At 42.7% G+C, this 16,101-nt stretch overlaps 1 protein-coding gene across 19 annotated transcripts in view; it reads left to right on the forward strand.

Moving 5' to 3' along the window:
* The window catches only part of foxp1 (forkhead box P1), a 544,572-nt gene that overhangs the window by 497,168 nt on the left and 31,303 nt on the right, over positions 1–16,101 (forward strand). For all 19 annotated transcript variants that reach the window (XM_031901201.1, XM_031901192.1, XM_031901203.1 and 16 more), the window contains 2 exons: positions 1,385–1,472; positions 7,186–7,269. In XM_031901201.1, coding sequence (XP_031757061.1) covers positions 1,385–1,472; positions 7,186–7,269 — 172 coding nt within the window. The remainder of the gene's footprint in view (positions 1–1,384; positions 1,473–7,185; positions 7,270–16,101) is intronic.

The following is a 16,101-nucleotide window of genomic DNA, read 5'->3' on the forward strand; positions in this document are numbered from 1 at the left end:
AAACCAGGGAGTTATTTTTGAATTCCTGACTTGGGGGCAAGTTTTGGTTGAATAAAAACAAGATTTCCTACCAAATAAAGCCCCTGTAAGCTGATAGTGTGCATAGAGGCCCCTAATAGCCAATCACAGCCCTTATTTGGCCCCTCCATGAACTTTTATGGTGCTTGTGTTGCTCTCCAAGTCTTTTTACATGTGACTGTGGCTCACTAGTAATAAAGGTTGGGGATCCCTGCTCTATGTAATGAAATAACATGTATGTCAGTGGCATTAACCAGTAATCTCTCAAGCAATCTATTCCATTACCATGTTGGGGTTAGGTAGAAAACCAGTGTTGTCCTGTGTTATGTTCAACGGTCTTCTGTGGGATTGGGTAGACGTTCCAGCAGAAGAACTTTTTTGAGATGTGGAAAGTTGCTGAACTTTAATGCTTACGTACCATGAAACTATGAGACCATATAAATCACAATGAAAATTCAATTTATGTGGGAAAATGCACAACTCCTCCTGCTTTTATATAGGGGTGGGGCATAGAAGTTGAGTTTCTATCCTAATAAGTCAATGATGTTCTCAGCTTCAGTGGTTTACAAACAACGTTAAACTTGTTATATATTATATTGTGTAATTAAGTTTTGGATGATTTGTGAGGGTTTTTGTTTTCACATTCTGAGCACCCAGGGCTGCCCATCCCGTTCCTTAGGTATTTGTATTGTATTTATCATGTTGGTGGCCAATGATTGAAGAAGGGAGGGGGCACACACTTAATTGAACATAGTGCTACCCCAAATATAATAAGGAGTAATTTTTTTTTTAATTTTTTTTTACTGTTAATCCAAATTGCCAAGCTGCTTATTTGGGAGAAAGTACTATATTATTGGAACAGTTTAATTCATTTATAGGGCAACATCCCCTTTGACATAGGATGAATAAAGCCGTACAATACTATAGGGTGGCTAATGAAGCACAATAACAGTGAAGTCCGTTTTAATCAGTTTATGGCAATAGATCCTTAGTATTGGGGTTATGGGTCTCCCCTAATTAGTCCTAGAATTTGCTGTATGAATTTACTTGCTCTACGAGCGGCCGGTGTATTTAGCTCCAGCCTCTGCATGTTGTGTATCATTGACTCGATTAAGAAATGAAATTGTTGGACTCAGTCTGTTTAGGGGAGTAGGAAAGAGCCTTAGCAAGCCCCGGTAGCAGCACAATGTATGATGAGACAGGCCTATGTAATTGCCGCTCATGTTTTGCTCTGCTCTCCTTTGTCTGTGTTCAGGCCTAACCTTTCCCGGGGAGGCCGGCAGCTCCGTTTACTGTGGGCAGAGTCGTTGTGGAAATTGCAGGTCTCCTCAATATGTTCTCATTAGCTTTCTTTATATCATTGCAGACATCTCAACAACGAGCATGCACTGGATGACAGGAGTACGGCCCAATGTCGGGTTCAGATGCAAGTGGTGCAGCAATTAGAGTTACAGGTAACGCTCTCGGGTGCCTCCTAGCCTCCCATTCGCTGGTGTTGGTACAAACCGTCTCTTAGTTACGTGTGTGTCTCATTATACCAAGTGTGGGTTTCATTATCCTTCAGTATATAGGGTGGGGGTGTGGGGATTGTGGCTTTAGACTAATAAGGACTGTAGGAAAGCACTTGCAGTGGGAACCAGAGTGCGTAGGTATATCAGGGGCATATATTATATATTGCACAAAATGGGGGGCCACGGGCCGTTCCATCATACTTCCTAGCAAACTAATCTTAAAGAGCTGGACAATTCAGATCATGTTCATGCCCTAGTGTGTCCCATTTGTCCCTGAATCCCCATCCAGATGTTGGTACTTCCTTTTTGGCTATTTTATTTAACTATCCCACCTAACTTAGGTCAGTGGTTCCATGTTAAATCAATATCTGGCCAGCTATAGAGCATCAGAGACAGTCTCCCCTGGCCAGCTATAGAGCATCAGAGACAGTCTCCCCTGACCAGCTATAGAACGTCAAAGACAGTCTCTCCTGGCCAGCTATAGAGCATCAGAGACAGTCTCTCCTGGCCAGCTATAGAGCATCAGAGACAGTCTCCCCTGACCAGCTATAGAACGTCAGAGACAGTCTCTCCTGGCCAGCTATAGAGCATCAGAGACAGTCTCCCCTGACCAGCTATAGAACGTCAGAGACAGTCTCTCCTGGCCAGCTATAGAACATCAGAGACAGCCTCACATAGCTTCTGTTTTCTGTTGCTATGGAAGCTTCCGCCTATGCCTGCCCATGATATACCCATTCACACACACTCTCCAATTTATGGGGCTTTGTTCTTCCTCGAGGCCTCACTGCTCCTTCCAAGTCCAGTTCAAGACCAATTAGATATTCATCATGGCTGAGCACCCAGTGGGTTAAACGTGGACCTGTTTAAGTTTTTTTATCGACAACGTTTCATTCCAATTTCATGTTGCCGAGTGGCTCGCTGCAAATGTGCCTTGGCATAAGGTGAGAAATTAACCCCATAATTTCATGGCTCCTCGCAATCCCCGATTATTGCGCTTTTGCATCCGCGCGTGCCATGGAGATGCCTACTTTGTATGCACGGCGCCAGCGTGAAGATATATAGAGGGCCCAGGGCTAAACAGAGAAGATAATTACATTTGGAATTTTACAGAGCTTAAAGTCATTTACAGCTTCAAATAGTCGGAGAGAAATATCTGCAAAACCAGACTGAAACTTTCTGTTGTTGCCATCCCGCGGAAGGAAAAAAACCGTATATCTTTTTAATTACATAACATTTTAATTCCCCCCCTAACAATTTGTCTTGTGTCATTTGGCTGTGGCTTTTATTGTCACTCCTTCTCCCCCGTATCCCCTTCATTAACCCAGTATGGCCTAATTTATTTCCTCGCGTCGCGGGGTGACGTGTAAATTATCAACTCTCGCAGAAACAATTACAGCAGGAAGTGGCTTAGGTGGCTGCATTAATGGAAAACAACCACCGGCCAGGCAATTACCCACTTTTATTTAGATAGAAGGTTGATAGTCGAGAGCTAAAATAAGGTCTCACTTGAGCGTTTGCTTGAGTTTTCCTGCTCTTCACCCCCTCCTGCTCTTCATTCCTGGCTTGTCAGGCAGCTCCTACTCTATGAACCAGACCCACAGCCCATTGCTGTGCCACACAGTTACTCTATTATTATACAGAATCTCTTATCGCTCCTCTGGCCGGTATCTCTGAAGGCTTTTGTGCCTGCTCTGACATCAGGCTACCTTGGTGTCACTTCTCCGTAGCAACTATTGCTTTAGTTACCATTGCCAGGGTGCATTTAGTTGCTAATGGGGGAGTAACTAGGAAAATATCTGTGCTTAGCATTTAAAGAAGTCACGTAGCCGAAGCTAAAGCACCAATTAAAAGGGGACTCCTATTTCCAATCCAAAAGAGCCCAACACAGAAACCCCTAATATCTCTATCCCTGTAATCTGTTCCTTTAAAAAGTATAAATAAATACCATTTTTATATGCTGAAATCCTGCTGCAAAACAGCTCTTCTCTTTCTGCATCATTTGACATCCTGGCAGGGGAGGAGGGACTAAAACATTGATGTTACAAATTGTAACAACGTCTCCACAGCCTACAAACAGCATGCAGGAACTACATAACCCACAATGCATTGCACTGGAATGTTCCTTTCCTTATTGACATCACGTGTGCAGCAGGGAATTGTGGGATTGGGAGGATGCAGGCCGAAGGCAGGCTGAGGACTACTATTATTTTTTAATTGAGTCTCAAAGTAGTCAGACCAGCAGGGGAACAGGGGGGGGGGGGGCTTAGGGAACTGTTCCAAACCAGATTATTACATTACAAGTCATGGAAAGGCTGCATATTTTTTAATTGATGTGTATTGTAAAGTTGCTTGAAATTATGTTTACTTTTCCAAAAGCTCAAGTTGTGTTTGGGTAGAGTTCCCCTTTACGTTACAGGACTGCTGGAGCCCTGTGCCGGCTTAAGGTGGCCATACATGCTAAGATCCTCACCAAGCGAGCGGATCCTATTCTGATATCCCCATCTACGGGTGGGCGATGTCGGGCTAATTCGGTTGTTTGGCCTTGGGGCCAAAACGATCGAATTAGAACGATGGATATAGGCGTCCATTGGTTCGGGGGCCGCATCAATGAGCCGATGCGGTCCCCGATCCGACTAATTTTCATACCTGCCCGATCAATATATGCCCGATTTCAGGCCAGATGTCGGTCGGGCAGGCCCGTCGCTAGTGCCCCTACACAGGCCGAATAGCTGCCGAATCTGTCTAAGGGACCAATATCGGCAGCTAGAATCGGCCCGTGTATGGGGACCTTTAGTCCTACTTAACCACCACCTTCTTTTTCTGCCCTATAGAGAGCCATACAGGCCAATAGGGCAGCTTCTGTGCCAATTAGAATCCATTCATGGATGTAAGACTGCACAGTGTAAGCAATGCACCGAAAATGACATATCATCACTGTCTAATAAGCACCGTATGCTTGATAACAACAAAGCCAATTTACCCTTTAATGTGGGCAGCTCTTTGATCCGCTGCGCCTCGTGTTGCTGTATAACATTAAAGAGCCCATTGTATGTACATTTGCATTCAGACATATGATCATTAGGCATATACTGGGGCTAGCAATATGGCTCCCAAACAGATACATGCAGGGATGAGTTGTATAAAGAGATTATCCCTATACGAATACAAATAATAGAAATACACACAAAGGGAATGTTCCGTCAGCTTCTATACCCACATACTGCGATAGCTGAAGGGAAAATGGCAGTTCCCACCCATATTGATAAATACAAAATATGTTTTGTTCATAAAGTCATTTCTATTGTTCTGCATTACCTTTCCTTTCCTTGTTCTATTTAAGCACAAGGCTCTGTTAGTGGCTCTTCCACATTCCTGACATACACGACAAGCTGAATACTAAGATAGTTATACCTAGGGCAATGAATTAATACCTTTGACACCTCGAAGAGATCTGTGACACTTGTCACGATGGGAAGAGCCATAATGAGTGGCTACTGCACACTCTGTATTTTCATTGGGAACAGTGTGGCCTGGCGTATTAATCCGATCTTGCCAGCTTGGCCTCAGTCATCTGTCTTTATAGAAAGCCATATCTCCATTATGGAAAAGAATAATCCTATTAATGAGGTTTCTTTTCAGCTAATTTCCGCAGGAAGTGAAGTAGAAATTGTTGTTATTGCAATTTAGTTGCAGACAACTGGATCTCCGTATTTTTGATCGGTAACCAAAGTTCCTACACGGCCATCGATTTACTTTCTATTGTCATCTTTAATGAGATAATCATAAAATTAGTTTGCTCATTTTCAGTTCTTTTTCCCTGAAAAGAAGGGATTATTATTACATCATCCATGTAGGTCAGGGTTTTCAACCTGTGGGTCGGGATCCCTTTGGGGGGTCGGGACCCTTTCATAGAGGTCGCCTAAGACCATAGGAAAACATATTTCCGATGGTCTTAGAAACCGAGACAATGCTCCTCTATGGTTGGGGCTCACCACAACATGAGGAACTGTATTAGGGTTGCGGCATTAGGAAGGTGGAGAACCACTGACGTAGGTTAATGGAGCTCTTGAGCAGTCTGGGGACCATTAAAGGGCCACATCCTTCTTGAGGCCTCTAGTTGGACAGCAGTGAGACGGAGCAAAAGGGCATATTGTGGTTCTGGCTATCAGTGACCTCCATGCCAGTTGGGAATCATGTCCATTGGCCTTAAATATATATATTTATGTAATAAAACAATGTGCTCCAGAGTCATTCTTCTCTAGGAAGTACAAGTATGGCCTTTACGCAGGCTGGTCCAATAATATCACTCTCTCCCCTTTTTCCACCATTGGGCAACTATTTATCAGCTGATTAGTCAGCCTTGGGCGCATAGCTCTCCTTGTTTGTCGTCCCCAACGACATTGTTCTTGAACAATTTATATTATCAAATAAGTTTATATTTTTGCATGTTTTCGTGCACAACTCTGTGTAACACCCTTGCAACCCCAGTGCTCTGTAACGTAGAACATATAATTCTAATATGGGGAAAGGGAAGAGAAGCAAAGGCACGTTTGTTCCATCAGTTAGCGGTTAATTCCCTGCCGTATAGAGAAGAACACCAATAAAATAGATTCTAAAATGATTATATTTCCATATCTTGATAAGAACAAATACTAATATGATTTAAATTGAAGCTTAAGGTGATTTGATGCATTCTGTTCCGTCCCAGAACAAGGATAATTATCAGCCTTTCAGGGTAATTTAGCGGCGGTAGCGAGTAGCCATATGGATCCAAAAATTGCTTCTTGGCTTGGCCGGTGTCGTTTGGCAAGCGGGAGACTTGGGCAGAAGTTCCTAATGTTGGGCATAAAATTCAACTATTTCAAATCATCTGAGAGATTCTTTTTGATCAAAATTCCAACATAGAAACCATGCCGTCACTTTTTTTGTATAGAAATAATTGTCCAGACACCCTCTTTTTTATTTTAAAATTATTTCTCTCCCCTTTATTTTTTATAATAGGCAGATTCAATTATATACAACAACCCTAAACCTAAAAACTATGTCTTCAAAAATAGGGGTTAATGGGGCCACCAGTAATAATTTATGTTTAGTAAGGTCATATGTATGGTCACAGAACCCCTCAGTGACTGCTAATATCCTTATCATTTACAGTAGGGGGTACATTATCCCTTATAATACATGAGTGATACTCAGAGTTCCCTGTATAACTCAGCCTGCAGCCTTGTGCCTTTATATGGTCACAGAACCCCTCAGTGACTGCTAATATCCTTATCATTTACAGTAGGGGGTACATTATCCCTTATAATACATGAGTGATACTCAGAGTTCCCTGTATAACTCAGCCTGCAGCCTTGTGCCTTTATATGGGCACAGAACCCCTCAGTGACTGCTAATATCCTTATCATTTACAGTAGGGGGTACATTATCCCTTATAATACATGAGTGATACTCAGAGTTCCCTGTATAACTCAGCCTGCAGCCTTGTGCCTTTATATGGGCACAGAACCCCTCAGTGACTGCTAATATCCTTATCATTTACAGTAGGGGGTACATTATCCCTTATAATACATGAGTGATACTCAGAGTTCCCTGTATAACTCAGCCTGCAGAGAGAGAGAGAGAATTTACCATGTATTTCTTTTCTTTCCCATAGCTATCAAAAGACAAGGAACGTCTCCAAGCCATGATGACACATTTACATGTGAAGTCGACAGAACCCAAAGCAAGTCCCCAACCTGTAAGTGTTTGTGTTGTTAATGTACTTGCGCTGTGCATGGGGGGCCGGTGTCTATACATGGGGGTCACTTCCTAGCGGCTTGAATGATGCTGGGGTTTTGTGATGTACTGAGGCTCGGATACCTTGTATAAAGTAGCCGTACGGATTAAAGAGATCATTATATAACAACATCCCACTCACTAATGTTGTCTGGTAGTTTCCATGATGTTCAGCAATGGTTTTGTCTAAATAGGATATTGAATCCCATACAGTAAACTGTGTACTATCTGCCATCCATAGCTCTCTACTCTCTTGTCTATGTGTTCTCAACTGACACTTACATTTAGCAGACAGATATCTATTGATAGGATTCCTTACCTTCTCCTGTAGCAGCAAACAATCTTCCCTGATCATATTCTAGATCACCACTTGCCAATTAGAGGTCTCATTAGAGCCAGGGATTCTCCACCTAAGAGGAGACCTTACAACTCTTCGTATCCATCGACAACTAGAATAAAATTTATTGTGGCTCCATGTTCCCTTATGATTCTACTTGGCTTCTTTATATAATGTTATTGTCTTCCTATCCAGCCCCCAAACTCATGATGGGCCCATTACAATAAATGTGCTGCTCTATAGTAGAGGCCTTCAGACATTTCCATGTGTATCTGATTTCTGATGAAGACACACAGAGCTACTAGTAGCAGCTACTTGTGACAGCTACTAAAATAGACAATGCTGATCATTTACTGATAAATGTCTCTACGTGTGTTTAGCAGAGGCTATTCTCAGTATTGTCTATGGCAGGGGATTTAGTAGCTGCTACTAAGTAGCTCTGTGTGTCTTCACCCTAAGAGCCTGCAACATTTTCTCAGTAGGTTAAGTTATTCCATTCCTTTTTTTTTTTTATAATGTCGGTTTTTTTACCATTACTTTGAACTTCTGTATCACTTCTACCATTGAATTTAATGCCTTTTTCCCCCCACACGCCGAACAAGCCGCTTCTTTATTATAAAAAATGTGCATATTTTGTCGAGGGGAGAATTAAAAAGGTTTTGAATTCACACACAGCAGGGCTCACTTTTGGGCACAAAAAGTCTTCTATTTCCGCCGAGCACTCCTGGAACCGTTTATTTAGAGTCCGCGCTAAAGCTTTGATAGCTGTAACATTGTTAAAAAATGTACTTAAAGAAGCCGAGATGTAAAGCGACAATGGGCAGCCTCGCCGCGTTCCTATTGTCCCACGCAGATTGTTTGGGATCTGGTATGTAAATGAATTGTATTACTCGTCGGCACAAAAAAACGACATTTGTGTATGGAAAGCGACTGCCTCCGTGTGTAACAGTATCAGCTCCGGAACCGTTACTGTTTGTAGTAGGGAAAGCGGATTTATTGTCTGGCCGCGTCTGTTACACTGCGCTTTATACGCGCCATCTGATAAGTTTCAATTACCGAGGACTTGACAAAGCAATAAAAAAATAATTACACGGCAGAATCAAATTTTTCTATAAAATAAATTCTATGGTCCCCGCAGTGGGTGGGTGGGGGGGGATTCTTTACATTTTTATAAATCTGACACATTCCCTGGCCGATTGAAAGGTGCCAAATTACTGGTAATAAAGCGAATTAAAACAATGTTTCCCGCGGTGTTCTCGACGGCAGGCTGTACCGAGATGTAACGGGATGGAGAGATCAGTCGTTTCAGATATGTTTAGGTTTCAGTGGAGCGTTACAATAATGTTTTTTATTCCAACCCACGGACTCCCTCGCAGTTTGCTTGTTAGCTAAAGTAAAGTTTAACAAAGTTGTAGGCTGGAAATGCTGCACCTTGTGTTTCGGGGGTTCTGTCGCAACCCCAGGCCCCACAGCCCTTTGGGTATGAAGATCTGTGTCTTTATATACAGTATATTGTATATATTAGAATTTCTTTCCTTGCTACCCGCCATTCAGATTAAATGAGAGATCTTCCCAATACCGAGATAAGATATAAAAGTCATGATACAAGGCTAATTAGCAATTCATTCAAATTCACATTGCATGGGAAAACTGAGCACGTGCAGTGCCACTGACACGTAAAACAGGGCCTAACAAGATCCAAGATGGTGAGATCCTGTGGACAACTTTGACGGCCTGGGTTATTACTCCTATAGGGCTGCTGAACTTCTGGGCTACTACAGTAATTTCAGTATATAAAATACAGCACTTGTAGCCATACTTATTTGTAGGCTTTAGTTCTCCTTTAACATTCCCTAACTGCCTGTTTTGTTGTAAGATGGCAATGAAGTGCTCTATGCCCAGTGCTGAGTTTCTAACTTAATTGGTTCTGATTAAAAGAGTTATACAGTGTCATGGTGCCTTTTATTGCATTTGTCATGGGTAAAGTCAGGGTCGGACTGGGCCACCGGGACACCGGGAGAAAACCCAGTTGGTCCCCAGCCCAGACCCAATGCCTGTTGCCGCTCCCCTGGCCGCAGGTGTCCCCCCCTGATGCATTTCACTCCTGCAGGGGGGTTAGGAGAGGACGCAGCTGCGGGGGCACCTTGGGGCGGTAGCCCCAGTGGGCCCTGAACCCCCCAGTCTGACCCTGGGTAAAGTGCCCAAATGGCTTCTCCTCACTCTGTAGACTAGGGTTTCCCAAATTAGTGTCTGTGACGTCACAGGCCTGCCTCTTCCCCGCCCCCTGACATCACGGCCCTGCCTCTTCCCCACCCCCTGACATCACGGCCCTTCCTCTTCCCCGCCCCCTGACATCACGGCCCTGCCTCTTCCCCGCCCCCCTGACATCACGGCCCTGCCTCTTCCCCGCCCCCTGACATCACGGCCCTGCGTCTTCCCTGCCCCCTGACTTCACGGCCCTGCCTCTTCCCCGCCCCCTGATATCACGGCCCTGCCTCTTCCCTGCCCCCTGACATTACAGCCCTGCCTCTTCCCCACCCCAGTTAAGTCACCCTCGCCCCCTGCCCCCCTAAGAAAGCTGGCAGAGCTGGTAACCCTACTATAGACTGACATGTTGACTGATGGCAAATTTTATATCATGGTAGTTATAGTTCGGACGCCATTTTCTGGTCACTTTTTGTAACTGGGTTTTTCCTACGAAACTCGAGAAGCATAGAAAATACGACGGCTGTTTCCTACGACCAAATTATCAAATACAGTAATGCTTTTGTCTAACTTTACCTTTCATAAACCTCAAAGGGATAATCTCTCTTTTTTTTTTTTTAAAATGTTTTTTTGCGGCACAGTTTATTAAGCCGGAGTATTTTCTGGGTCCCTTTCCATAGGTGACCAATGGTGTCTGCCAAATCCCAGCGTATATTATAATTAGAAACCTTGTCACCAACATTTGTGTATATTGTATTGAAGCATAATTGCATTTGGAGAATGCCCAAACGTCAAACAACTGTCGCCCAGGAAGAAGCAATATAATTTTTCTAATGGCTGAGCAGTAATTATGTTTTTTTTCAGACAGCGCACCGATTCCGACTTGACCTAAAACATTTAAAATAACATTTTCAAATCAAATGCTTGGTTAAATATTCCGTTCTGTGTATTTTCTTTTCACCCTAAGCAAAAAAGCAATTAAGGATATTTTTAAAAACCCCCCTCCGCAACTGAAAAATACGCGATAAACAGCAATACGTCGGGAGCAATTAAAAAAAACAAAACCGATTCGCTTTGATATAAATACGCCTCGATAAAAATAATGAATCCAGTCGCCCCCTATGTATCGAATTTTACGATCGTTTCATGTAGATAAATAATTGGGACCGGCCAATGGGTAATTACCCACATACATTGATTTTATTTTATTTTTTTTAATCATAACATAAAGATTTCAACATATGGACCATAAGAAATGACGAAATATAATTAAACATTGATTATACATCGAGTGCGTCGTAGTGTTCCCCTAGGGCCATTTCTACTTTCTTATACGTTGTACAGTATCTGTATCCTGTAATTAGGAGCTTTCTGGATAATGGGATTCCTGATTAGGGATCTTATAACTGTATTGTAGCAGGTATATCCCGGGGAGCCATTTTCCTCGGCATACAAACACAGTTGTCACCTTTAGTATTTCATCGTGGCAAGACTTATGGAGATGTTTAAAGGGAAACTATACCCCCAAACTATGTAGGTCTCTATACAAATATATTGTATAAACAGCTCATATGTAAAACCCTGCTTCATCTAAATAAACCATTATTATTATGTGCTATTGGGTAATCCTAAATAGGAAACTGCCATTTTAAGTACTAAGGGCCGCCCCCTGGGCTCATAGGATTCACAGTGCACACAAACAAGCCAAGGCACACATACATGCTAGGCCCCATCAGCCAATGAATGGGCAGAGTTCTGCCTTTTGCTCCCACACTACTTCCTGTTACAGTTAGAGCTGCATCACTTCCTGTCAGCTGATCTCTGAGGGAGCACACAGCCCATCACTAAATGGTGGATCAAGGGAAAGGATGTAAAAGGGCAATATTTACTGATATATATATTCCAGTTTGGGGAGATTCTTTAATAGGCCACTTAACATAATATAAACTGTCTGTTGGTTACGTATTCATTCTGGGGGTATAGTTTCCCTTTAAAGGTTCTTATAATCTGTTGTAAAACATGTACATGTAATTCATGCTAATTGATCCCAACTAAGATATAATTACCCCTTATTGGGGGAAGAACAGTCCTATTGGGTTTATTTCATGGTTAAATGATTCCCTTTTCTCTGTAATAATAAAACAGTACCTGTACTTGATCCCAACTAAGATATAATTACCCCTTATTGGGGGCAGAACAGCCCTATTGGGTTTATTTAATGGTTAAATGATTCCCTTTTCTCTGTAATAATAAAACAGTACCTGTACTTGATCCCAACTAAGATATAATTACCCCTTATTGGGGCAGAACAGCCCTATTGGGTTTATTTAATGGTTAAATGATTCCCTTTTCTCTGTAATAATAAAACAGTACCTGTACTTGATCCCAACTAAGATATAATTACCCCTTATTGGGGGCAGAACAGCCCTATTGGGTTTATTTAATGGTTAAATGATTCCCTTTTCTCTGTAATAATAAAACAGTACCTGTACTTGATCCCAACTAAGATATAATTACCCCTTATTGGGGCAGAACAGCCCTATTGGGTTTATTTAATGGTTAAATGATTCCCTTTTCTCTGTAATAATAAAACAGTACCTGTACTTGATCCCAACTAAGGTATAATTACCCCTTATTGGGGGCAGAACAGCCCTATTGGGTTTATTTAATGGTTAAATGTTTCCCTTTTCTCTGTAATAATAAAACAGTACCTGTACTTGATCCCAACTAAGATATAATTACCCCTGAAACTATCTATATGAAATAATCTCTTTCTGGATAACATTACAGCGCAGTTGTCTTTAGCTCTACTTTTCAGGCTCTGATGGGGAGTGATTAAGACCCAGAATTTCATTGCAATTAAATCATGAATTTCTATCCGGAGCAGACTGGCGCTGCCAGTAAGAGAGATTGTTGCCCCGGAGCAAAGAGCAGAACGCCGCGGCGGCAGTTTGGTGGCAGAGCGATATTGTTCTTGCAGAGTTGGGAAGATGGGGAAGAGTTAAAGCCGTCCTTCTTCAGGCGCAGATAGGAGCGCGTTCTCCTGAGATCTGGCCATTATTCCCGTGTAATACATTTAGGAAAAACAAAAAAAAAGATGTAATTATATGTCCTAAAGAGAACACTTAATGGAAATCCATTTTGATTAGGGGTTTACATCACTGCCTGTTTATGAAAATTACTCATGACTCATTCATCATTTTTGAAGAGAACGTGTCTCTGGGAGAGGGGATGTTTATTGCAATAGGAAAGAAAAGCAAATAGTGGCCCTTGGTATCGAGCCGCCGGCTGCGGTGCCATTCCTGAATGGAGCAAGTCATTTGCTATGAACTTTAATGTCAGATATTTTATTTTCACACACCTGCCGGAGCTTTGAATAAGGACATATAAAGGGATAGTCTGTTACTGAGTAGGGTTATCCTCATTTCTGTGCCCTTAAATAGTCAACAGAAAGGCATGATATCATTGGTCAATCTGGTTTCCCTATTGGACACTCTTGTGCCATCACCCGGCAGGGCATTCCACAACCTTATTGCCCTTAACATAAATGGAATACTTTTTCCCATGTGGCTAGCCATATTCTTCATTTTCCTGGTTGCCACAGCCCTATGCTCTGATAAACTTCAGGCACACTTTACTGCTGCGCTGCAAGTTGGAGTGATATCCCTCCCCCTCACCCCCAGCAGCTGATCAGCAGAATCAGAATAGCACTCAATAGTAAGAAATCCAAGTCCGGCTTGGGACTCCTCCAGTTACATGGGAGTAGGAGAAACAATAGGTTATCTGAAAGCAGTTCTAATGTGTAGCTCTGGCTCCTTCTGAAAGCTCAGACTCAGTCACACTTTACTGCTGCGCTGCAAGTTGGACTGATATCCCCCCTCCCCCCAGCAGCCGATCAGCAGAACAATGGGAAGGGAGCAAGATAGCAGCTCCCAGTAGGTATCAGAATAGCACTCAATAGTAAGAAATCCAAGTCCGGCTTGGGACTCCTCCAGTTACATGGGAGTAGGAGAAACAATAGGTTAGCTGAAAGCAGTTCTAATGTGTAGCACTGGCTCCTTCTGAAAGCTCAGACTCAGGCACACTTTACTGCTGCGCTGCAAGTTGGAGTGATATCCCCCCCTCCCAGCAGCCGATCAGCAGAACAATGGGAAGGGAGCAAGATAGCAGCTCCCAGTAGGTATCAGAATAGCACTCAATAGTAAGAAATCCAAGTCCGGCTTGGGACTCCTCCAGTTACATGGGAGTAGGAGAAACAATAGGTTAGCTGAAAGCAGTTCTAATGTGTAGCGCTGGCTGAAAGCTCAGACTCAGGCACAATGCACTGAGATGGCGCCTACACACCAGTATTACAGCTACAAATACATTTGTTGGTTCAAGAATAACATTTTATAGTACGGGGGAAAGCAGTACCTGAAGGAAACACAAACACAGGGAGGACATAAAACTGAATGCAGATACTGCCCTAATGAGAACTCAGCAGTGCTAAATACGGCACGGCCATGCTTTGGCTCGAAGCCACCAGTACAGACAATCCTGGGGCCAGCGCTGCTACAGACGATGAGGATCCATCTCTAGCAATTGGCAAGTTCAGCGTTTTGTCAACTTGTCGGCTGAGCCTACGAATACTCGTGCAACGCCCTGTGCTTTTTGTTCTTTCCTCTCCCAGATTGCAGTCATGTTTAATTTGGAAACCGGGCTCCTTTGGCAAATTAGCAATTAGAACAATTTTGTGGGAATATGTATATGTGTCATTAGCTTTCCTGCAAATTAATAGCGAGGGCAGGGGTCAGGCAGGCATTTTCCACTTGACTGCCGCTCCACTGTTGAGATTTGGCACTTTGTTTTGGAACAGCCACAGCTGCTCAAAGCCACAGCCTTCCTGCAGGATCTGTCTTTTAATTAGTTTACCTCATAGCTATTATTACAAATATCGCTGCCTCCCTTCTTAAAATAAGATTACGGTTTGCACAGAATATTCCGGTGACATCGTGCGCCGCTGCTCGCTGACGTTGGGGTCATTCAGATGCAGCGTTTAATCATCGGATCACCTCCGTAAGCATCTCCTAATTAGAGTCCTTACAATACAATTCCAACTGGTAATTAGCCAAGATTGGCTGCTTCCCCTGTATCTTATTACTGGCAGCCCAGCAGTGGGTGTGAATCAGTGTCATTTGTCAAGTCATCCCTTTCTCTCCATTCCTCTTTCAAATCTGCTATTCTAATCTTATTTTCAAGCTAAAAGCCTGGTTCTCACTGACTTTTCCTAATAAACTAGAAATAAACTAGAAAGCGATGGGACCATTAGATTGGAACCCACTCTAGAAGTTTCTGTACATATTTCACTTTACAGCAATGATTCCATTATTCTTATAAGTCCCTGCCCCAGTGGAGCTGACAATCTAATTTCCCTTCCCCAGTCACACATACACACTAGGACCAGTCTCATTAGAACCCAGTGATGTCTCCAAGACCCAAGTGCTATTGAGCAGCAGAATCCTGTTCAGTTCCAGTATTTTCTAGTTACGTCACGGCAGAAAGTGCTGGTTCTAAATAGCCAGGGGACTATTGTAGTTAATATGTATCCCTTACAGTGACAACATTAATAAATCACTACCCATAAATTATTTACTGTAAATCGGGGATGTATACCTGGGGACCTCCAATCCGACCATGGTCCTCCATTGGGTTTTCATGGCCCCTATTCTGCCATGATCTCACTATATATGTTTTATAATCACATTACACTTTTCATATAATCATATAACAGCCCACTATGTTATTTGTTGTTCATCTGTGGTCCTCCATGGGATATTTAAGGCCCCAAATGGCCCAGATATTGTACCTTTATATCCCAACAATGAAAAAATAAAACAAACAAAAAAACATTTTTACGGCTCTCACCCAGATCTCCCTATACATTCCTCATTATTGTGTTGCACTTTTTATATAATAATAATAGAATTCACATACAATATTATGGGGCACATTTACTAATACACGAACGTCTGAAAAGCGTCCGAATGCGTTTTTTTCGTAATGATCGGTACTTTGCGACTTTTTCGAGCTCTCAATACGAAAGTTGCGATAATTCACGGAAGTCGTAATGGCTATGAAAAAGTCGCGACAATTCACGAAATTTGTAATGGCTATGAACAAGTCGCGACAATTCGCGCAAGTCGTACCGGTTACGAAAAATTTGCGACAATTTACGGGAAAGTCATAACGGCGACGAAAAAATTGCAAAAATAC

This window comes from Xenopus tropicalis, chromosome 4 (genome assembly GCF_000004195.4).
Source record: "Xenopus tropicalis strain Nigerian chromosome 4, UCB_Xtro_10.0, whole genome shotgun sequence".
In the NCBI taxonomy this organism is placed as follows: Eukaryota; Metazoa; Chordata; class Amphibia; order Anura; family Pipidae; genus Xenopus; species Xenopus tropicalis.